Here is a 24,482-nt window from a genome sequence, read left to right on the forward strand (position 1 = left end):
CCTGAGCTCAAAGCAATCCGCCCACCCCGGCCTCCCAAAGTGCTGAGATTACAGGTGTGTGCCATCACGCCTGGTAGTTTTTTGTTTTTTGTTTTGAGACACAGTCTTGCTCTGTTGCCCAGGCTAGAGTACAGTGGCACAATCATGGCTCACAGCAACCTCCACCTCCCAGGCTCAAGTAATCCTCCCACCTCAGCCTCCCTAGTAGCTGGGACAAAAGGTGTGCACTAGAGACAGGGTTTCACCATGGTGTTCAAGCTGGTCTCGAACTCCTGGGCTCAAGTGAACCTCCCACCTCAACCTCCCCAAGTGCTGGGATTACAGGCGGCACAGTTTTAAGCCACAACTAAAATATCCATGTTGCTGCCCAACTCATGCCATTCTTGAAACACCTGCCTGCCAGTAATTTGGGAAACACAGCTTTGTGTATGAGGTCAATACAGCACCCCCAAGTAATAGCTTTCCTGTTTAGTGGTGAAGAACAGTGCTGATGGCTGCCCTGGGCACACAGTTCACAGGTACCCATACCTCCTGTGAGCTCAGGTGGTAATTCCCCCTCTCAGTGCCTGATTGCTCAGAAACCAAAGCTCAGCTCATCTTGGAGGGGGCTCCCCATGATCTTTCTGTTTAATGGCCTTGGGAAGTCACCCAGATGTCAGCCAAACCCAAACAACATAAACAGATGCAGGTTTAGGTGGAGGCTACCAGGCTGTTCCCCTTCATCAGGTTTCAGAATTTGTACCCAAACCAGGAAAATCACTCAAAAATGGCAACAGTCACCATTTCTGTCAGTTAACACCTGTTAGATATCAGATGTTATACACCATTATCACAGCCCAGTGAAACCAATGCTGGGAAAGTTGACTGACCTGGCCATTATCAGACTGGCAAAGATGAAGAAGTTTGATAACACTATGTTGTCAGGAGTTCATGGACGTTACTCTCAAACATTACTGTGGTGATTGTAAATGGGTGGAACCTGCTTGGAGGGCATATGATGCAATCTGTAAAAATATTTAAATAGCACATACCTTTTGACCCAGAAATTCCACTTCTAATAATTTATCCTACAGATAAGATGGGCACATAGATGCAGAGATATGTGTGTTAAGTGTCATCATGAGGCACAGTACAGTCAACTGTAGCAGCAAAAGACTGGAGATGCACCTGTGTGTTCACTGGTAAGGAACCAGTTAAATAAAATATCAATATTCATGTTTTGGGATATTACAAAAATGTTCAAAAGAATGAGGCAAATCTATATGTGTTGATGTTAGATGATCTCAAAAATAATGAAAAAAGTAGAGGGCAGAGCAGTGTATAGAGAATGATTCCACTTGAATAAAGTAATAATATGTGTATACACACACTCACACATACACAGATAAACATACAGTTATCCATATAAACGCATAGAACATCTCTAAGTTATTCTAAAAACCAGGAGCTGTGGTTGTCTTTAGGGAGGAGAATGGGTGTCTGGAATGGGAGAAGACTTTACATTTCACTCTATACTCTTTTGAACAATAGTAATATTTTAGCAAGTTTGTGAATTACTTAAAAAATAAATAAACTGTGACCGTAAAAATACAAATACTGCATGCCAAGATTGAGTCTGAGCCTTAGATTCTTCACATTTGAAAATGTTTTTCACATATACACAATGGACAACCCCATGAGCATTACCTCAGTCTATGAAGGCAGGCAGGAGACTTGGACTAAGGCACTATGCTTTTCCCTTCCCGGTCACTTGCTTATTTGATCACTACTTTACAGATGAGAAAACTGAGGCTCAGAGACATAAGTGTCCAAGTCTTTGCTAAGTAAAAATTCATAGCTGAGACTAGAATCCAAGTCTTTTTTCATGGTCCCACAGCTGCCCCTAATAAGGTAAGGCACTTGAGTATAGAAGTGGAGTTTTACATTTCTTTAATGTTTCCCAAAATAGCACATGGCTCAGTGCTGGCAAAGACTTGGGAGACAGATATGACAAAAAGCAAAAGTCTAGACCTGGGCTGTCCAATATGGTAGCTGCTAGCCACATGTAGCTGTTGAGCACCTGAAACTGACTAGTCCACACTGAGATGTACTCTAAGTATAAAATGCACACCACAATTTGAAGACTTAGTACTTAGTATGTTATACAGAATATAAAACATCTAATTAATAACTTGTTTTCCATTGATTACATGTTGAGATGATAATGTTTCTGGATGTATCAGGTTAAACCAAATATATATTCAAAGTCAATTTTACCTGTTTCTTTTTATATTTTTAATATGGCCACTAGAACATTTAAAATTACATACACGGCTGGGCATGGTGGCTCATGCCTGTAATCCCAGCACTTTGGGAGGCCAAGGCAGGTGGATCGCCTGAGCCTAGGAGTTCAAGACCAGCCTAGACAACATGGCAAAACCCCATCTCTGCAAAAAATACAAAAATTAGCTGGGCATGGTGGCATGCACCTGTGGTCCCAGCTACTTGGGTGGCTGAGGATGGGAGGATAGCTTCAGCTCAGGAGGCAGAGGTTGCAATGAGCTGCATTTCAGTCTGGGTGACACAGTGAGACCCTGTCTCAAAAATAAAATAGTATTACATATGTGGCTTGCATGTGAGCCTTGCATTATATTTCTATCGGAAAATGTTGGTATAAACTATCACTTCTGCAACCTCTTGCCAAGAAAACAAAACTTGTTCCCTTGAGGTTGTTCCACACTCTCCCCTCTCAACAATGTGAGCTCTCTGTCCCCAGTCCTTTCTCTTCATTCTTTAAACATGTTGGCGCCTTTTACTGCAAGTTATAGCATCATCCTGTGTCCCTCCAGCATACCCGTGGACAGCCCATCCAGTGATCTCATCTACAGGAACATCCTCCCTCTAGTCAACCTCAGCCTCCACACCTTCTCTCCTTGTTTACTGTTCAATTTCTCCCCTTGGCCTCATCAGTCCTTCCACTCTGACTCCCTCTACTTTTCCCAATCCATCCTCCTCACTTCCCTCCCTACCCAGCCTCAGTTCCATTGCCCATCAGGATCCAAGCACTCCTGTCAATCTTTTCAACACCAGTACTTTCTGCCTTTTCATCATATCTACCTGGTAAGGCCCTCGTCCTGGGACTAACAATGTTCTACTCTTTCTCTGCCTGAACATGAGTAGCCAACCCTGCAGGAGAATGTCACCTGGCAGACACTCTTCAGCACAACAAAGCACACTGTTTCTAGGATAGACTCAAGATCACCAAACTCAACAGAGCCCCACCCTGCCAGACAAGCTTACTACATAAATTGACACTTCCTTTTCCCACAGTTACTATACAGGCTCCCTCGTCTTCCTGGGATGCTGCTGACACTTCCTTCTGATTTGGCGGTAGCTCTGGCCCACCACACTCACCAGCTGTTTTTCCCATCTCTCTGGTTGCTGCTTCTCAGTATCTTTTGAGGGCTCATCCTCTTTGCTATGGTTTAAATGTCTGTCCCTGCAGAACTCATGTTGAAATGTAAGCCCCTGGCCATGTGTGGTGGCTCATGCCTGTAATCCCAGTACTTTGGGAGGCTGGGGCAGATGGATTGTTTGAGGCCAGGAATTCGAGACTAACTTGGCCAACATGGCAAAACTCCGGGTCTACAGAAAAATACAAAAATTAGTCAGATGTGATGATGTGTACCTGTAGTCCCAGCTACTTGGGAGGCTGAGGCAGGAGAATTGCTTGAAGCCAGGAGGTAGAGGTTGCAGTGAGCTGAGATTGCGCCACTGGGTGACAGAGCAAGACTCTGTCTGAAATATAAATGTAAAAATAAAAATAAAATAAGAAATTTAATCCTAGTGTAATAGCCTAAAGAGGTGGGGCTTTTAAGAGGTGATTGGGTCATGAAGGCTTTGCCTTCATGAATGAATGAACCCATTCATGGATTAATAGATTAGCGAGTTAATAGATTAGTGGGTTATCATGAGAGTGGATCTGTTATAAAAGCCAGTTTTGCTCTCAGTGAGCCTTGTCACCACATGATGCCCTCTGCTGACTCAGGACTCTATAGAGAGGTCTCACCAGCAAAAACGTCCTCACCAGATGTGGCCCTCAATCTTGGACTTCCCATCCTCTAGAACTGTAAGAAATAAATTCTTATGGCCAGGTGCAGGGGCTCATGCTTGTAATCCCAGCACTTTTGAAGGCTAAGGCAGGAGGAATGCTTGAGGCCAGGAGTTCGAGAGCAGCCTGGGCAGAAAAACAAGAACACATCTCTTAAAAAAAAAAAAATTAGCCAGGTGTGGTGGTGTACACCTGTAGTCACAGCTACTCAGGAGACTGAGGGGGGAAGATCACTTGAGTCCAAGAGTTTCAGGCTTCAGTGAGCTATGATTGCATCACTGCTCTGAAGTCTTGGCAACAGAACAAAACCCTGTCTCTAAAAAAATTTAAAAAAAATTAAAAAGAACTTTCTTTATAAACTGTGCAGTCTTTGGTATTTAGTTATAGCAACCAAAAATAGGCTAAGATACTCTGATCTGCCATTAAATCACAGAATTCCTTGAGCTTGATCCTAGGCCCTGTCCTTTATTCTTTATTCTCTCCCTGGGTAATCCCATCTATGCGTGCAGCTCTGAGTCCAGTTACTTCCAAATTCACATCACCAACACAACTGTACCTTTGAGTATCAGACTCATTAATCCAACTGTCTGCTTTACCTCTGCACCTGACAGTTGACAGGCACTTCAAAATCTACATCTTCAAAGATAAATTAAGTGCACACAGAATTGAGTCTACAGCCATGACTATCTGGAAAGATACGGAAGAACTTGGTAACACCTATTGGCTCCGGGGGTAAGGAAGAGGAACTCGGTGGCTGGAGGACAAGACAGGGAGGCTTTTACAGATACATATTTTGAATTTTGGACTGTGTACAAATACTACCTATTCAAACATAAGCAAAAACTAAAGAAGCAAATTAATTTTCAAATAAAACAATAAATGTATAATCCCGTCTCCCAAATTTGGTTGGTGTCCCCAACCTCAGTGAAAGTCTCTCCCAGCCAGTCAGCTCCGCAGGACACCATCCTGACACCTTCTCCTTCCTCGTCCACTACATCCCATCTGTCACAGGGTCCTGTCAATTTTACCTCCAACATGTAACTTGAATCTGATTTGTGTGCTCTTTCTTCTACCGTCACCCTAGTCCAAGCCACCAATTCATGAATGGTGACAATGATCTCTCAATGTGCCTCACTATGCCTGCTTAATCCCCGCTAACTTACTGTCTACACAGCATCCTGAGTGATACTTTCAAAACTTCATTGTATTTTGTCACCCTCCTGTTTAAAACCCTTGTCTGGCTCTCCATTGCTCTAGGAATGAAGTCAAACCCCTTCAAAGGCTTGACTGGCCAGGTGTCATTTGGCTCCTGCCCATCACTTAGGCCTCAGCATCCTCAGCACACCCTCATACCCTGAGCTCCAGGCACACTGCCCTTTCTTCAGCCCCTTGGATTCATCTCATTCTCTCACACCGCAGGGACTTAGCATAGGCTACTCCCCTTGCCTGCTCCCTCCCTTGTTTGCCTGTTAACCTTTATTCATCCTTCAGATCTCAATCATCGCCTCTTCTGGGAAGTCTATCCCAACTCCAGGCTAGGTCAGGTCTCTTCTTGTATGTTTTCATAGCACTTTTCCATCATAGTAACTATCACAGCTTGTAAGTATACACTTGAGTGGGTATTTGACATCTGTTCACCCTTTAGACTGTAAGTTCCATTAGCGCAGGAGTTGCCTATTTGGTTCCCTGTTGCAGCCCCAGAACTCTGCAGAGTGCCTGAAACATGGATGAGAATTTCTGCTCAGTGACTCCCCTTATAGGGTTGTACATCTGATCTGGGGGTGTAGGGTACAGAACCCAGGACTATGCCAAGCTGAGCACAGGATCAGAACTTTGGACTCCACAGCCAGTTCTTGTGTGACCCTTGGGACCCAATTTGCCTCCTTCTTTTTGTCTGAAAAAAAAAAATACACACACACACACACACACACACACACACACACACACACACACACACACATACTTTGAGATGGAGTCTTGCTCTGTTGCCCAGGCTGGAGTGTAGTGTCATGATCTTGGGTCACTGCAACCTCCACCTCCCGGGTTCAAGCGATTCTCCTGCCTCAGCCTCCTGAGAACCTGGGATTACAGATGTGTGCCACCACGCCTGGCTAATTTTTGTATTTTTAGTGGAACTAGGGTTTCACCATGTTGGCCAGGCTGGTCTCGAACTCCTGACCTCGGGTGATCTGCCCACCTTGGCCTCCCAAAGTGCTGGGATTATAGGTGTGAGCCACCTTGCCCAGCCTGAAATATATTTTTGATCCTTCTGTCTAAACGTCCCTGTATCACACACATGCATGTGCACGCACCCATGCTTCTACATATGCCCTCTTGCACACACAGCCTAGTTTCTGAGTTCCTGGCAAATGGGACCACATAGGGAAGGAATCCCAGGAAATGTACCAGGGAAGCAAGGGCTTCAGAGGAAATCAGTCAAGCAGAAGTGGGTTCCAATATCGATCTGCCCTTTGTTAATATCATGACTTTGGCCAAATTAGCTCAAAGTCACTGACTCTCCGTTCCTCATGTGTAAAACAAGGATGTCCATAGGTATCTCACAGATCGGATACATTAGAAAGAATGAAAGTGAATGCAGTATGCCGAATGCCAAGCACAGTGCCCTTACCCCACACATGAACAATAAATGGTAGGCACGGATATACGAGGGCTGTATGCCAGCCACACCCAGCAGAATCTTAGGACTAATCAGAAGATAATTCATGGTGTGTCTCAGGCTGTTGCAAACACACCCATAAAAAAAGGAATTTTTAAAATAAAACAGGCAAACTGCTTCTCTGACTCTTAAGAGGAAACTCAGCCAACTGCGTGGCACAACTGATTCAGAGCAATGGGGGCCAAGAGATCTGCCGGCGGGTGCAGCGGGTGGCAGAGGAGGGCAAGATGCAGGGGGGTGGGGGTGGGAGTGTGCAGGGAAAGCCAGAAAAGGCCCCTCCCAATCCCTGCTGGGGAGAGCACATACAGTGGAGCCGAAGACCCAGGTTCTATCTGGGCTGCACACGCTATAGCTGGGCAACTCTGCACAAACCCCTTCCCCTTTCCGAGCCACTTCGTGGCTTTTCTGTCAATGATTCAATCTAAAAAACAAAGTCAGGCATGGTGGCTCACGCCTGTAAACCCAGCACTTTGGGAGGCCAAGGCGGGTGGATCACTTGAGTCCAGAAGTTCGAGATCAGCCTGGCCAATGTGGTGAAACCCCGTCTCTACTAAAAATACAAAAATCAGCCAGACGTGGTGGGGGCAACTGTAGACATAGCTACTCGGGAGGCTGAGGCAGGAGAATCGCTTGAACCTGGAAGGCGGAGGTTGCAGTGAGCCAAGATCAGGCCACTGCACTCCAGCCTGGGCGACAAAGCCAGACTCCATCGTAAAAAAAACCCACAAAAAACAAAAACAAAAAAGCAACCAGGCCGAGCACAGTGGCTCACACCTGTAATCCCAGCACTTTGGGAGGCCGAGGTGGGCAGATCACTTGAACCCAGGAGTTCAAGACCAGTCTTGCCAACATGGTGAAATCCCGTCTCTAAAAAAAAAGCCGGGTGTGGTGGCGATGGCGCCTGTGTTCCCAGCTACTGGGGAGGCTTAGGTGGGGAGGATAACTTGAGCCTGGGAGGTCAAGGCTACAGTGAGCTGAGATGGCACCACTGCTCTCCAGCCTGGGTGACAGAGCGAGACCCTGTCTCAAAAAAATAAAATGAATAAACAAACAAAACCATACAGGTAAGAAAGCTTGACAGCCAGGAACAATTCCAGGGGCACAAGGCCTGATTCCAGACCAAGAGAATTCAGTCTCCTTCCACTCAAGAAGTATTTGGGGAAGGACAGGGTCGGGGACCAACATTTAAGGGGCTCCTGCTCTTGGGCCCACGCTCCAGCTCCACTCCGGAGTCCCTAATGAGTGAATTCAGCTGCTCAGCCAGCCGCGCCAGGCTCTTCTTACAGCCCGGCCCCTGCAGAAAGGGCCTTGAGAACCCACTTGCAGTGATTGGCCCAAGGCTGATACCTGATCTGAACTGGGCCAATCAGATTCTCTGTCCCGAGAGCGTGAACTTAGGATGCCCGGCCTCTTAGGCCCTATGGTGGCTCCAAGAGACAGGCTGCTTCCTGGAGGCCACAGTAAGTGGAACAGAGAAAGCTGGTCCTGGCAAGAGGCTGCCGGGCAGCAGGAGAGACTCGGCTCCCATGGCCCGGGGACTGCTGGGGAAAGGAGCTGCTGCCGTGGATATATATGGCTTCTGGGGTCCTGGTTCCAGGTGTAGGGAGAGGCCTGGCACCTCTGCCCCTGGCAGGTACCTCTACTTCCCTCTGAATACACTTTCCCTTGGGGGTCTCCTGCTCCTTACAAGTTATTTGGCCTCCCTGAATCTGTTTCTTCAGGCGTAAAGTGGGAATAGCAACGCCTGCTTTGCATGGTTCTGAAAACTCAGAGTATGACACGCAGTAAGCACTCTCTATGAGGTGCATTAAAAAGAAATATTATCATAGTCCACCAGTGCTAGCTTGAGGAAGTGGGGCAGCGGCATGATCAGGCCTGGTAGGGCATGGGTGGGAACTGCAGGCTACAGGTAAGGATGGAATCTAGGTAGTGGTTGGTTCCATTCAGACCTGCGCTCTACCCAAAGCTCCCACCCTTTTTGCCTGTTATGGTTTGAATTGTGTGTCCCCAAAAAGATATGTTGGCGTCCTAACCAGAACTCAGAATGTGACCTTATTTGGAGATAGGGTTGTTACAGAGGTAATCAGGTTAAAATGAGGTCATTATGGTGAGCGCTAATCTAATGTGACCCTTCTAAAAAGGGACATTTGGATATAGAGACATACATGCACATGGAGGGAATGCCGTGTGAAGATGAAGGCAGAGATCAGAGGATGCATCTGCAAGCCAGGGAATGCCAGATTGCCAGCAAACCACCTGAAGCCGGGGAGCAACATGGAACAGTCCCTCTTACAGGCCTCAGAACTAATCAGCCCTGCAGACACCTTAATCCCAGACTTCTAGCCTTTAGAACTTGGAGACAATGAATTTCTGTTGTTTAAGCCACCCTAGCAAATGCCCTTCTGTGGCTTTTATTTCCAGAAATAATTATCCCCAGTTTTCTGATTGGAAAGGACTGAATCAGCTAATCTGTTGTTTTCAAAACTTGATTGTGCATTAGATCATCTGGGGAAGGTTTTACAACACTCTCCTGGATCAATGAACTCAGCATCTGAGGGTGTGACCAAGGCCTCTGTGAGTTTTTAAAACTTCCCATGTGTTTCCAGCGTGCATCAAGATTGATAACCACTGAGCTAATCCACACTGAGGTGTTAGCAGCTGAAGACCATTTATTAGAATTCCTTTACAGCAGGCACAAAGCCTGAAGCCAAAGAACTATGTGAAAGAGCAATGTTGGAGACACTAGGGATGGCTCTTTCAGGAAGATAGTTGGGGGAAGTGGACTATTTCTGGCATCACTCAAATTTTACTGTATCTGGCTAGTCCTATTTCTAGGGATGCTCTGGGGGCTTAGGAGGAAGAACAGGCAGGCAAAGTCATTCCATTTGCTCCCTCCACCCCCTTCAAAACTCTAACACAGTGGTTCTCAGCATTGGGCTCCATTAGAATCACCTGGAGGTGATCACTGAACCAGATTGCAGGGCCCGGTCCCCATAGTTTCTCATTCAGTAGGGTGAGGTGAGTCCTAAAAGTGCATTTCTAACAAGTGCTTCTGAGGCAGGAGAATAGGGTCTGCAGGCAGGGAACTTAGGGCCCATTCGTGCTGACTTCCTAAAGCTGAATCAAGAGAAAACACCAAGGTCTGGGGCAGGGAATCTGGGGCCAATTCATGATAATTTCCTAAAGTTAAATAAAAGGGAAAACACCTGGGTCTGGGGGCAAGGCACCTAAAGCCAATTAACAAAAACGTACTAAAGCTAAACCAAAAGGAAAAACCCCAGCTTCGCAGGCCCAAAGGCTACTCTCTACATCTCTCCCCCTCCTCCAGGTCTCAGAGGGAAAGGGATAGTGCCTTGGATTGGCCTCTGGCCAAGCATGGGCCATCTCTTTATCTGCATAGGCAACCAATTCACTTCAGCCTTTAATTAGCCACTGACCTAATCCTTCATCCAGGTAAGGGGTAACCAACAGGCACTTCAAAAGGAGTACTTTTAACCCAGAAAACGTTGTAAACTCTGGCTCAGGCTGCCCCCACCCTGCAGAGTGCTTTCTTGCTGTAACAAATCCCTGCTTTTGTTGCTTCATTCCTGTGTTTCATTCCTTTGTTACTTCATGTGTTTTGTTGAATTCTTTGTTCAAAACACCAAGGACCTGGACAACTCACTCAAGGCTTTCCTTCTGGTAACACCTAGGTGATGCTTCCTCCACCCTCTTCAAAACTCTAATACAGTGGTTCTCAGCATTCGGCTCCATTAGAACCACCTGGAGGTGATCACTGACTCAGATTGCAGGGCCCGCTCCCCAGTTTCTCATTTAGTAGGGTGACACTGCTGGTGGTCCCGGAACTGTACTTTTAGAACTTTGGCTGAAAGGATTCTGTAAGACCTCAGGGCGAAGAGGACACCAAGGATGCCCTCAGGGTCCCAGGAGGCCAGGCCCTCTTCTCCTCTGACACCGCTCTGCTAACACCGTACCTGCCAGGCAGGGGCTAGTCTGTGATGCAGCACGTCTTATCTTGGGGAAGGGAAGTTTTGGGACACGCAGTCATTAACAGAACCAGGGTCAATGGATCAAGAGTGAAAGGACACAGGTTCTGGTGAACAGAATTGAGGCAGTGTGTGTAGAACAGATGCATTCATGGATTCTAGAGTCAGACTAACTGGTGTTCAAAATTTAGCTGTGCCAGTAACAACTGTGTGCACTGGGGTAAATGAATTACCTTCTTTCAGCCTCTGTTATGGTACCTAGGAAATAAGGATAATATAACAGTGCTGTGCCCGCCTCCTGCAGCAGAATAAAGTTTAAATGAGACAATATACGTAAAGAGCTTATCAGTCTCTAACACTTGGTGATAGCTCAATAAATAGTAGCTATTATTAATGAGAATTCTTTGAAGATGCACAGGCTTTTTTGGTGAGGTAATGATCTCCCCATCCTTGGGGGTATGTAAGCAGAAGCTGGAGTTGTACCAGGGATTAAAGCAGAAGATCTGAGACCGGGAGTGTTGGAGGAGGAAGCTGGTTCTTCTGCTCCAGATCACATAATAGAACTGGAATAAGCATTTGTAAACCTACGATTCACTTCAGAAGTGTGGCAAAACCGGGCTACCTGAAATTCTTCCCTGTGGAATTCCTTCTAGAATCTTCCTACCACATCTTTTCCAGGCACCAACAAGAGCCACCTTGCTGGAAAGCTGGACTCTTCTGAAAGACCACAGGGTATGTAAAAGCCATTGCCGTGATTCTAATCAGATGCCAAGGAAGCAAGGCATGACAGCAGCCACTGCCTCACCCTGCACCAGTGTGCGAGGGGTTGGGGAGCTGGCTGGGTTTGCCCTTTGCAAAGCTGGGTGGCAAGACTGAGTCAGGCCTGGGCCAGTGGCCAGCCTGGGGAACTAGAAGGTGCGGTCAGTAAATGTGTGTTGAACAGGAAGATAAGGGAGAAAATGAGGTGTTGTTATCTCCCAACAATTCTTTTGGGGGAACTTTATAGGATGCCTGAAGGCACTTGGAAGAGGGGTATAGAGTGATCAAAAGATCATTCGGGGCTGGGGACAGTGGCTCACGCCTGTAATCCCAGCACTTTGGGAGGCCGAGGCAGGTGGATCACTTGAGGTCAGGAGTTCGAGACCAGCCTGGCCAACATGGCGAAACCAAAAATACAAAAATTAGCTGGGTGTGGTGGTGCACACCTGTAATCTCAGCTACTCAGGAGGCAGAGGCAGGAGAATCACTTGATCCCGGCAGGCAGAGGTTGCAGTGAGCTGAGATCACACCACTGCACTCCAGCCTGGGCGACAGAGTGACACTCTGTCTCAAAAAAAAAAAAAAAAAAAAAAGAATTCAGGCACATGCATAACTGGATACCACAGGTTAGAGTGGTATCCAAATTCTCCTCCAGAAAAACTATTAGGCCAATTCCTCTTTATCCTTTAAGGTTGCTGTTTAAACATCATTTCCTCCAGGAAGCCTTCCCCAATCCTTAGCACCAGGTTAACGGTCCCATTTCTGTGTTCCCATTGTTCCCTGTTTCTCTCCAGCAACACACTTATCCCCCTCTGTTGTAATTCCTCTTGATGAATGGTTCATCCTCCTCCATCTGCCATCAGCTATGTGAACACAGGGGTTGGTCCGTCTTGGTGACCATTGAATCCCCAGGGCCTAGCACAGTGCCTGGCACTGTGGAGTTCTCATATGTACCTGAATGAATGAATGAATGAATGAATGAATGTCTTTAGGCAAGTCCCTCAACTTCTCTGAGCCTCAGTTTCTGCACCTATAAAATAAGGACTAATGGCATCTCGTTGCAGGCTAACTCTGAAGATGAATCAAAGGGAGCTGTTACAGTGCCTGTCATGAAGTACTCGGTAAGCAGTCACAGTTATTATTGTCTTGTAATTGTTATTTATTAAGTTATAAAAAACTGAGGAGATACTGGCTTTTCATCTCTTCAGTTGGCTGGAGGCTATTATCAGTGATCTTTCTAAACCATGCATCTAGCTGTCTTCCCTGGCTCTGACAGACCTCAATAATCTGGTCCCAACTTTCTTTTCCATCTACATCTCCCATGACTTCTCACCCCCAATTCCAGTTGTACCAAACTACGGACCATCCCCCACTGGGCCTTTATTCACTCAACCTCAGCTCAGCTCACCGCTTTCCCATTCTCAGTTTCCTGCTCACTCTTCAAGGCCCATCTTTAATGTCATCTCCTCTGCCAGGCCTCACTAGGCTCCCACAGCACAGCTCACACCAGCCTTCCACTCACGTTAGATGACTGACTGCCCGTCTCCCCTGGTAGAAAGTGTAGCAGGTATCACATTGTGCTTATGTCTGAATCACCAGCACACAGCAGTATGTGATGTGACTCATACAAGCATGGGCTGTCGAATTGAATTGACCTGACATAAAGGAGCAAGTTCTGGTTCAAGAACCTCTGAAATCCCATCCCTAAGTGCGTGGAAGGCTTGGTGGATGGGGATAGGAGAGAGGAGCTCTGGTGTTCTGCTTTGAGGCATTGGCTGTCAAAAAGAATGTGATCCAGTCCCAGAGTGAGTCTGGGGCAGGAATCTTGTATGAGTACAGAAGGGCAAACTGTCAGAGGAGCTTGACATTAGGTCCCTTACCCATGCCTAGTGCCGAAGGACCCACATCTCCTTTCTCCTCTGGCACTAGTGTAAGGGTCTACTGGAAGAATTATTCCAGCACCTTCCACCCAAGATGCAAAGCCTTCCTAAGCTCCAAGACCTTCCCAAGCTCCATTCCCTTAACCATCAGACAACTAGTTAGACTGAATACAAGGAAATTAACACGAGTCGAAAAGCCTGATTAAAGAATGATCACCCCTTCTACTGGCCCACAAAGAGAAGGTGGTTGTCCTCACAATCCACCAGTGCTAAGAACTTTCTCTCTCTCTCTCCTTACCTGACTACCTCCTACCTTGCCATCAAGGCCTCCTCTTCAGGAAGCTCCTCCCATTCCAAACCGAGCTAACTGCCTTTCTCAGTGCCCCCAGGGCATCTGACAGCGAATCAGCTGCTTAGGTTTTGACTTAAAATCCCTCAGTGCAGGGCCCCGCTGCTACCCCTGCTCTTGGCAAGCTGTTCCAGGCACAGTGCGTGCTCAGGAACCATTTATTGAGCCGAACCAAAGTTCCCAGCAAAGCAGCCTTGTCTTCTGCCCTCAGCCTGGTGGGAAAGTATTTTCAGGCTTGTCAGGATAAAACCACAAAGACACAGGTGAGACTCTAAGACACAACGTTGGGTGTTCTGAGAACAGCAGGAGGGAGATGTGCTGAACCAGCTGTTTCCATAGGATCAGACTAATGGAGGGGAATGGTCTAGTCTACTGCAGTAGTTCTCTGGCCACACATTGGAACCACTGAGGAACTTAAAAGCAAAACAAAACAGTGTTTGGGTCCTGCCCTCAGAGATAGTGATCTAATTGGTCTACAGCAGGATGTGGGCATCTTACAAGGTCCGTGTACACTCAGAGAAAGACGACCCCACATATGGGGCTTACACACACCACTGGGATTGGCATGGGCACTGTCAGCTGAGAATTCTCTGCAGCAGGGCTCCTCTGGGGTCAGCATGGCACGGACCTGAGCTGCCCCAGGGTGTGCCTCAGCGAGAGAAAGGCTAGTATGCTCCCTTGACCAGCTGGACACATGGACAAAAAATGTCCTGTGCTCCTTTTACTGTCCAGTGTGTCATTTTTCCTTTTCCTAAAGGGATGACAGGTGCCTTCCCAGCCCAGCAAACCAGTTATAGGAGGGGCGAGTCATTTCCAACTTGAAACTCGTCAATCCCCATCCCTCCCACTCTCATTCCTGCTGGATAAGTAATTACTTTCCAACCCCAAGCCCATTTTCCAGGGAAAATCCAGGTGCAGAGAAGGCAGCATCTTGAGTGCACAATGGTGTTCCAGCATCAGTGGGGTCTCTGAGTAGGGCAGTGGCTAAGTTCCCATGGGTGCATGCTAGGGCAACTTCTACTCCCTCTTCCCTTGCCAGATCCCCAGAGGTATTGTGTACCTATTTTTCGAGTACCTGCTGTATGCCTCCAATTCTCTTCTCCACCCTGTCCTGCTGTACACACTTACTCATCTTTCAAGAGTCAACCTCACCTGCTCCATGAAGTGTTTTCTGACTCGCCAGGCAGGATGCCTCCCATGACTGGCAGAAGCAACACACATTCTCTTTGGAAGAACTCAACTTCAGGCTGACAAAAATTGTAGTAAAGCCTTTTTGTGAGTTTGTTTTAGAGACAGGGTCTCACTATGTTGCCCAGGCTGGTCTCAAACTCCTGAGCTCAAGTGATCAAGTGATCCTCCCACCTCGGCCTCCCGTGTAGCTGGGACTGCAGGTGTGTGCCACTGTGCCCAGCTCGAAAGCTATTGATTTATAACGTGAATTCTGACTTTAGATATAGTAAAAGTTTTTTTTTTTTTTTTTTTTTTCTCCCCCAAAGAGTCTTACATCAGATAAGGGATATAGATGTCCTTAGGTCCTGGGGATAATGGAGAGAGTCTCCTGGCCCTTGCCCCACTCCCAGATCAGTAGGGAGCATACTCAGGAAGGCTCTTGAAGATCAGGAAGTAAGACATTTGTGTGACTTTCCGGTTGACTCCACCCCGCCCCCCACCAACAGCTTCAATTTTGTCTTTCAGGCATTTTCTGAGATGGGGAGGAGGTGTGTGTGCAGGGGTGCCCATCAGTCAGGGAGCTGGTACCTCTTCCATACGATGTATGCGTCACTAGCACTGCACACATCACCCTGTATGAGGAGTTTCTCTCCCCTGAGTGAGGGCTAAAAGCTGAAAGCTTAATTGTCAATCAGTAGGGCCTGGCTAAGTAAAAAGCAGCATATTTATATGATGACACATGTAGAGAAGTTGAAAGGAATGCACTTCCTTTATCAACATGGATAGAGCTAAAAAAAAAAATTGGTGTAAAACTAAGTTGCTGAATAAACAGTACAGAATGGTTGCATTTTTAAAAAAATTTTTTTAATTTTTTTTTTTTTTTTTTGAGATGGAGTCTCACTCTGTCGCCAGGCTGGAGTGCAATGGCGTGATCTCGGCTCACTGCAAACTCTGCCTCCCGGGTTAAAGCGATTCTCCTGCCTCAGCCTCCCAAGTAGCTGAGACTACAGGTGCCTGCCACCACGCCCAGCTAATTTTTGTATTTTTAGTAGAGACGGGGTTTCACCGTGTTGGCCAGGATGGTCTTGATCTCTTGACCTTGTGATCCGCCCGGCTCGGCCTCCCAAAGTGCTGGGGTTACAGGCATGAGACACCATACCTGGCCCCATGATTACATTTTTTAAAAGTACATTGGAAACTCACTTTTTTTCCTGTGGGTACATTTGTATGTATGCAAAAATATTTTTTATAAATCTGAAAGGACAGTGCAGAGTGAGACCACACCTCATTTGTCTCTGTTTGATCAGGGATCAGCGCACGGCCCACAGCAACATAGTAGGTGCTTCTAAGATGTTTGCCACATGGATGGCAGCGTTGGGCAGCTGCTGAGGACTTATAGAGTGATGGACCCAGAGTCTCATGAAGGGCCTCGAGAGGATTCCTCCTATACTGGCTCCCTCCTCATCCCATCCGCCCCCACCTTCCACTAAGCCCAGAACCCACAGCCCCATTCTGGCTGTGGCATCCCTGGGTCTGTCCACTCCCTCAGCTTCGGATTCAGCCCTAGCCCTGTTCCTCTGTTTTCCTGAGGACTGGCCCCACTGTGTATATGTGTGTGTGTTGGGGGAGCTGACTGTTACTTAGAAACTGGGATTGGAATAAAGCAAGTTGATTCTGGCCCAGGCCATTAACTAAACTGTCTTACTATAGTCTTGGATCAAGTACTTCCAAATGAGAGGGAGCACTGGGTGGGTACTCGTGAGCCTGATGGCTAATGTACTGGGAAAGGACACGAACAAATGTTCTAGAAAGGTGCCTGGCCTGGTGGGGAGGCCTGCCAGCTTTCTGAGCCTGTAAGTCCTTGTCCTAGTCAGCTTGGGCTGCCGTAACAGATGACCATAGACTGATGTGGCTTAAACCACAGTTATTTCTCATGGTTCTGGAGAGGCTGGGAAGCTCAAGATCAAGGTGCCAGTTTTTGTTGAGGGCCTTCTTCCTGGCTTGCTAATATCCATTTTCTTGCTGTGTCCTCACACAGCTGGGAGGGAGAACTCTGGTCTCTCTTCCTCTTCCTATAAGGACACTAATCCCATTATAGGATCCCATCTCATGACCTCATCCAAACCAAATCACCTCCCTAAATCCCCTCCTCCAAATACCATCACATTGGAGGTTAGGGCTTGAATATATGAATCTTGGGAGGACCCATACATTTGTAGGGGAAAAGTGTGAAAAGCAGGGTGTTTGGCATGCTTTAACTCAGACTTCAGGGTAAATAGTGACTATCAGAGGTTCTGGATGAAGCTTTTGACACAGGCAGAAGAGGTAGACCATGCAGGGAACTGGTAGGAAGGAAGAGGCCTACTCTTCATCATTATGGCTGGCTCCAAAGCACAGGCTTCATTCAGGCAGGCACACATCCATTTAACGTCTTTTAAGGGCACAGGCCCTGGCTAGCACTGGGCAAGTGCTAGGGACCCAGAGTTGAAACAGAGTGCTTGCCCTCCTGGAGCTTACTGCTGTGCATGAGACAGGTCTCAATGGAAAACTGCAAACTTTCACCCGGCCTCCAGGTTTTGCATGTGCTGTTTTGTCTGGTACACCCTGCATGCCCTTCATCCTCTCCCCCCAGCTGCTCCTACCCATCTGGCAGGTATGGGCGGGTGGGGCTGTTTTGGGGAAGTTTGTTCAAATCTGGATTCTGAGACACTAGGGCTCCCAGAACATGGCACCTCTTGCCTCTCAATGCTTACCATTGCAAGGCTGCCCCTCTTGTTTGCTTGTCTGTCTTCCCCATGACACCTGAGCTTCCTGAGAACAAAACTGTGAATCACCATATCCTAGGTGCCCACTGTGGCCTGCTTCCTGCAGGGAGAGGGTATAGTCAGTGAGTGAATGAATGAATTATACACTATGGCGAATGGCTGGTCCCTGAGCACGAGGGGTATCTGAACAGATGTGTAAGTATGGTGATTAGAAACAAGTGATAAAGGTTTGAGAAATAATAGAAAAAGCCACTGCAATGACAAACACACCCATCCACCTGCTCGAGACTAACAACTGCCAGAGGAACATGCCTCTGTCTTACTGGGTTTCTGAGATTTGCAACCTCTGAAGCTGGGTTCTAGCCAGAGAGGTGTAAAGGTCAAAAGTGTTAGATCGTTCAGTCACCTTGTATAAGTAACATAATATTTTTTTTTCTCTCTCTCTTCTTTTCTTTTTCTTTCGCTTTGGAGAAGGTCTCATTCTGTTGCCCAGGCTAGAGTGCAGTGGCACAATCAGGGCTCACTGAAGCCTCAATCTCCTGGGCTCAAGTGATCCTCTCACCTCAGCTCCCCCGCCGCCCACGCCAGTAGCTGGGCCTACAGGCACAGGCCACCACACCCAGCTAATTTTTTCATATTTTTACTACAGACAGTTTTGCCATGTTGCCCAGGCTGGTCTTGAACTCCTGGACTCAAGGGATCCGCTGGCCTCGGCCTCCCAAAATGCTGGGAATACAGGCGTGAGCCACTGCGATCGGCTCATAACATTTCTGTGCCTCAGTTTCCTCACTTGTGAAACAGGAGTAAGAGTAGTTTATTAGGGTTGCCCTAAGGACTAAATGAGAGGGGTCTTGTAAAGTCTGAGGGATGGTGAATGCATAAATGCTTAATAAGTGCTGGCTCTTACTACAAGGCCTCTCACTTCCAGCGGCCCTGCTCTGTCATTCTCTAAACCTCAGTTGTCCCGTGTGTAAGATGGGAGTGCGAATGGTAATGATTAAATGAGAAAGTAAAACTGTGCTAGGATCTGTTGTTTGTGTCCAAGAGAGCCAGTGGGACTACGCTTCGCATCCAGGCTCACCAGGCTGGGGATTCCGGGTCCGGCCATCCAAAGCGAATCTGCTCAGTGTGCTGGTTGCGAGGACCACCTCCAGCCTGGGGACTTCAGGCCACAACGCCCAACCCAAACCCCAGAACCGTTTTTCTCATGGCAGCAGGCTGCTGTGGGTTCCTCTGACTGATCAAGGAGGCCTGCTTATTCTCCTGGGAGATGACTGGGAAAGCCATGGAGGGGTCCCCACAGTAGGGGGCGGCGCACAGACTGCAATCTGGTTATTCCAGGAAAAAGAAATAAAAAATGTTGCAGAGGCAGCGGCCACAGGGCTGGGAGCCGGTTATCTCTGGGCCACCTTCCAGCTCTGATAACTGCAGGCCGGGTTCGCCGGGTGGGGCGGGTGCCCCGAAGTGGGCCGGGGCGCGGCGGCTGGTAGCCTCTGCTTTGCCCAGCCCCTCCCGCCACGGTCGGCGCCGGGTCTCCAGGCCGCGCCCAGCCCCACTAAGAAGCCGCGCGGTGCCTGCCAGCCCGAGCTCACCGCGCGCCCTCAGCCGGACAAGGTGGGCGAAGGCCAGGGGGGCCGCTGCTAGACCCCGGGACCCGCCAGCGCCCCCCATACCCATTCCCGCTCCTCCAGCACCCGGGGCGTCCCCCAGAGCTTACTCTGCAGACAGCGGGCTGCGGCCAGGCAGAGGGCGAAGAGTCCTAGGGAGATGCCTCGGGTCTTCCTCCTTCCGCTGGGCAGAGGCCTCATGGGCGAGCCCGGGGCCTCGCGGGCCGGGGTGTGTGCTCGCCGCACCGCGCTGCAGCTCCTATGCAGTCTTCTCTCTTCCTCCGCCTCTGGCTTCTGCAGGTTCCTTAGGGCCAGATGCAGATGAGCTGGTTGTACTCTGGTTGAACCAGTTCCCAAGGATAGAGAAGGGGGGGTTGCGGGGGAGAGAATTAATATGGGAAGGAATGGGAATGCACAGACTCAGAGGTAAATAATGGCAAATAATGAGCAGCCTCCTTCCGTTCACACCCATTTTACTGGTATTGATTCAAGGTTCGGCTGGATGCTAGATGGAAGGAAGGAGGGAAAGTACTAGCTATTGCTTCAGGACAGAGCTAGTCATTGGCATCATGGGCAAAGGGAAGGCTTTTAGGAAAGTGAAATGACAGCCTGGAGTGAGAGAGATGAGGGGAGGGGTTGGGGAGACTCAGGCTGCCCCGATGGGAACCACTGCACAGTGATGATATCCATCCATCTACCCATCTGTCCATTCATCCATCCCTCCATCCATCCAGGAAATGTTCACCAATCGCCTGCTTTATTTGCACGGAGCCTCGCAAATGGCAGTCACTCAAATAAACCGGTGGAATAAAGCTAGGCACTGTGCTAAGTGCTGGAGATACAAGGATGTGGGCACCTGTTTAGAAATCCTAGCAAGGGGTGGGGGCTGCAAAAAATGAGCAACCGCTAGGCCCAGGCGGGTGGATTACAAGATCAGGAGATCGAGACCATCCTGGCTAATACAGTGAAACCCCGTCTCTACTAAAAATACAAAAAAAAATTAGCCGGGCGTGGTGGCGGGTACGTGTAGTCCTAGCTACTCGGGAGGCTGAGGCAGGAGAATGGCGTGAACCCGGGAGGCAGAGCTTGCAGTGAGCCGAGATTGCGCCACTGCACTGCAGCCTGGGTGACAGAGGGAGACTCCGTCTCAAAAAAAAAAAAAAAAAGAGCAACCGCTGTACAGTGCAGATGTCGCTAGGATCAGAGAGGCCCAGCATGCTCTGGGGGCTCAGAGCAAGTGTAATTAGTCTCCAGGAGAGGTGGGGCAATCAGTTTTGGTCCAAACTAGTCATGAAATTATATTTCACTTTGTCAAAACTGGAATTTCTAGCCTCACTTGCCATAAGGGGTAGCAGTGTGACCCAGTGCTGACCAGTGATATTTAAGGGGAAGTCTTTTTGAGGTGTTTCTGGAAAAGTTTTTGCTTTTCTCATAAAAAGGACAGCTAAGGCTGGGACTTCCCCTCCCTCTTTCTTTCTGCTTTGAAAACATTTATTCTGTTCAGATCTGTGGCATGTGTCTTGCATCCATTAAGTTACATAAATGAATGCAAAAACCATCATGCTAAGTAAGGATGGTGGAGCAGGAAGATAGAAAGACCTTGAAGGGCCGGGCGTGATGGCTCACACCTGTGATCCCAGCACTTTGGGAGGCCGAGGCAGGTGGATTGCATGAGCCCAGGAGTTTGAGGCCAGTCTGGACAACATACTGAGACCCTATTTCTACAAAAAAATACAAAAATTAGCCTGGGCATGGTGGCCCACGTCTGTAGTACTAGCTACTTGGGAGGCTGAGGCAGGAAGATCACTTGAGCCCAGGAGGCAGAGGTTGTAGTGAGCCATGAATGTACCAATGCACTCCAGCCTGGGTGACAGAATGAGACCCTGTTTAAAAAAAAAGGAAGGAAGACATAGAAGACTGTCGTAATCCACTGTACTTTCTCATCTCCTTCTGGTTTCTAAAGGAGATTTCTTGCCAATTCCGATGTGTTCCTGGTGAGGCCTATAATAGTGGTACCCTGCTGACTGGCTTGGAGTGGGCTTGTCAACCATGCTGTCCATTTGAAGTACACTCTCTGCCAACCAAAGTATTTGGTTCAAGGATGGGCAGACAGGGCCATCAGAGTCTTCCCTGGAAATGTATGGCCACTGCTGGCATGCTAAAAATGGGATATGAACCTAGGGGTACTGGTGGACCATCTTGTCTGTCATGTGGAGAGGCCCTGGATTAAGAATGAAACCAAGATGAGACAAACTGAGCAGGGAACTGAGGAAAGGGATAAAGGCCTAACTACATGGGTTGAGCTCTGGGATTCTGCACAGTTGGGTTTGCCATTTATCAGCAAATAAATGCCCTCTTTTGCCTCAGCAAATTTAAGTTGGATTTTTATGATATAAAATTGAGAATGCCCTGCTAAAGCAAGTAGTCTTCTTGACATTTTTCTGTTTTCTTTATTAGATGTAAAGGCCTTCAGGAATTACTTGCATTCATTTGTTTATCCATCAAACATTTATCAAATCTGTCCCCATATCAGGCAATGTGCTAGGCACTGCAGCTCCAAAGATGAATAATAACTCATGACTCCTAGTCTCAAAATACTCACAAACTAGTGGAGACAAAATGATTCAAGTTGAGAAAGGCTTCCAGACACAGAGGTTTCTCCTGCTAAGGCTAAGTTGAGAGGAAACTGGCTGTTCTGCTTACTGCTGTGAACCCTGGAAATCTGAGACAGCTCTCAATTTAGAAAGTTTATTTTGCCAAGATTGAGGATGTGTGTCTGTGACACAGCCTCAGGAGGTCCTGAACACATGTGCCCAAGGTAGTCAGAGCATAGCTTGGTTTTAAACATTTTAGGGAGACATGAGTCATCAATCAACATATGCAAGGTGAACATTGGTTCTGTCTGGAGAGGCAGGTCAACTTGAAGCAAATGTGGGAAGACTTGATGCAGGAAGGGGTGTTCCAGGTCATAGATGGCTAAGAGACAAATGGTTGCCTTCTCTTGAGTTTCTGATTAGCCTCTCCAAAGGAGGTAATCAGATATGCATTTATCTCAGTGAGCAGAGAGATGAATTTGAATAGAATGGAAGGCAGGTTTGCCCTAAGCAGTTCCCAGTTTGACTTTTTCCTTTAATTTAGTGATTTGGGGGCCCCAAGAATTTTTTTCCTTTCACATTTCCCCCCTTTTTAAAAATTTTTTTGAGAAAGCACTTTAGAAGAAACTGAGTCTCTGGGCTCAGGTTTCATCGGATCTCTCATGGCTTAGAATGGTTTATTCCTAGACAGGTAGATGCTGAGTTATTAGGAAAGCTCATTATTAGCAGGTTGTAAAGTCTCATGTCCTATGAAGAGAAAATAGGGGGAGGAAGGGAGAAAAACAGCAAACTAAAGAATAATTCTGAAAAATTGATATAGGCCACATTATACTGTGTAGACAAGGATGAGGCTAGTTTTCCCAAGGGCTTTCATTGGCTCCATCAGTCAAGTTTGATTCCTTAAAGGAAAGCACACCATTCCAGTCAAAGCCTTGGCAAAATAACCAGTTTCTCCAATTTTGTCGTGTTACAAATGAAAACAGATTCTTACTGCACTTACGCAAATAAATGTATTGTCATGAGTTAATAATGCTCACAAATAGTTTCCAAATTCTGTAGAAATCAAGTAGAAAACAAATATACTCCACATTTTGTTCATAAGAGTATATTTTACTCAATTGTTAAAAGTTGTAAATAGCTTAAAAGTTTTCTTGACTCTGAAAAACAAAAGAAAGGATCAGCAATGTTTTAGTTAAAACGATTACTTTAGACTTCTATTAGCCTAGTCCATGTAGATAATTTTTGTTATGTTTGGTATTCATGAACATTTCAGCTCTCTACGAGTCCTGAAAGTTTTCCTCTATTCTGATGTCACAATCTTCAAAGTTATCAGAAACCTGTATTCAGGAGCACCTGTTAGAGTCGTATAGCCGATAATAAAACCACCTTCTAAGAGGACCAACACAAGACAACAATTGTCTGTGGATGACAAAATGTTTTAGGGCAGCCATAGTCAGAGACACAATTGACAAGTAAATTTGTTACCTCTGTGGCACACAATAATTTAACATAACAGTTATAATTATTACTGATAATGTACACTAAGTCATATCAGAATTATAGGAGTTTTCCATAATTTTTTAACACATACCAATAATATATTTAAACAAATACAGCCCAAAGAAAACCAAACACCATTTCATATTTGACAATGCTTCCTGTAGCATTTATATGCCAAATAAGCCAAATATGTCATTTTTTGGACTTTAGGGTACCTATTAATAATATCTTTCAGGATTAATTAGGTCAGAAAAAGACAGTTTATAATTTGATTTTGGAAAGTTTGTCAAATATCAAAGGTTTAAAACACTTGATAGCACAAAATAGGCTTACAGGTCTTGTAAAATAAGTCATTCATTTAACCAAAGTGATAACTCAAGAATTTTTTTAAAAAGGCAAAAACCTTCCTTCTTTGAGAGATAAGACTTAATTTTCCAAATGATAAACCCCAATGAAAACAGCATGAGGCCAATTAATTTTTTCAAAATTTTATAAACAATTATAAAATGTTAGCCTTGATTATAAGATGTAGCTTCCATAAGCCTTTTATAACCTTTACTAAGGAGTTGGTTAATGCTTCAAGAAAACCTTGTTAATCTGACACAGGGGCCCATATGCTAGTCTTGCATCAGTGTGTCTTTGACATTAATGGTTAATTTATAGAGAAACTGAATTTATTTTTTCTCTTAAAAATCGGTCCTTATAATTTCACACTCTCACCTCTTCTGCAATAGACTTTGGGCCTTGAGGAGTTGAATGGCTTTAATTTCTGGTCCTGTGTGTCTCAGGAATGCAGTTTATTTTGAGTGGGATCTTTTGTTTTTTTTTTTAAGATGGAATCCCCCTCTTTTGCCCAGGCTGGAGTGCAGTGGTGCAATCTTGGCTCACTGTAACCTCTGCCTCCCAGGTTCAAGTAATTCTCCTGCCTCAGCCTCCTGAGTAGCTGAGATTACAGGTGCCTGCCACCATGCCCAGCTAATTTTTGTATTTGTAGTAGAGACCAGGTTTCGCCATGTTGGCCAGGCTAGTCTTGAACTCCTGATCCACCTTCCTCAGCCTCCCAAAGTGCTGGGATTACAGGCATGAACCACCACTCCAGCCTTGA

The 24,482-nt window shown here is 46.8% G+C and overlaps 1 protein-coding gene across 1 annotated transcript in view; it reads right to left on the bottom strand.

Annotated features, from left to right (window-relative positions):
* VSTM5 (V-set and transmembrane domain containing 5) overlaps positions 1-19,600 on the bottom strand; it is a 32,582-nt gene extending 12,982 nt beyond the window's left edge. The window contains exon 1 of the mRNA XM_009246958.4: positions 19,394-19,600. Within this exon, the coding sequence (XP_009245233.3) occupies positions 19,394-19,484 (91 nt within the window). The 5' untranslated portion in view covers positions 19,485-19,600. The remainder of the gene's footprint in view (positions 1-19,393) is intronic.
* Between the last annotated feature and the right edge of the window lie 4,882 nt (positions 19,601-24,482).

This window comes from Pongo abelii, chromosome 9 (genome assembly GCF_028885655.2).
Source record: "Pongo abelii isolate AG06213 chromosome 9, NHGRI_mPonAbe1-v2.0_pri, whole genome shotgun sequence".
In the NCBI taxonomy this organism is placed as follows: Eukaryota; Metazoa; Chordata; class Mammalia; order Primates; family Hominidae; genus Pongo; species Pongo abelii.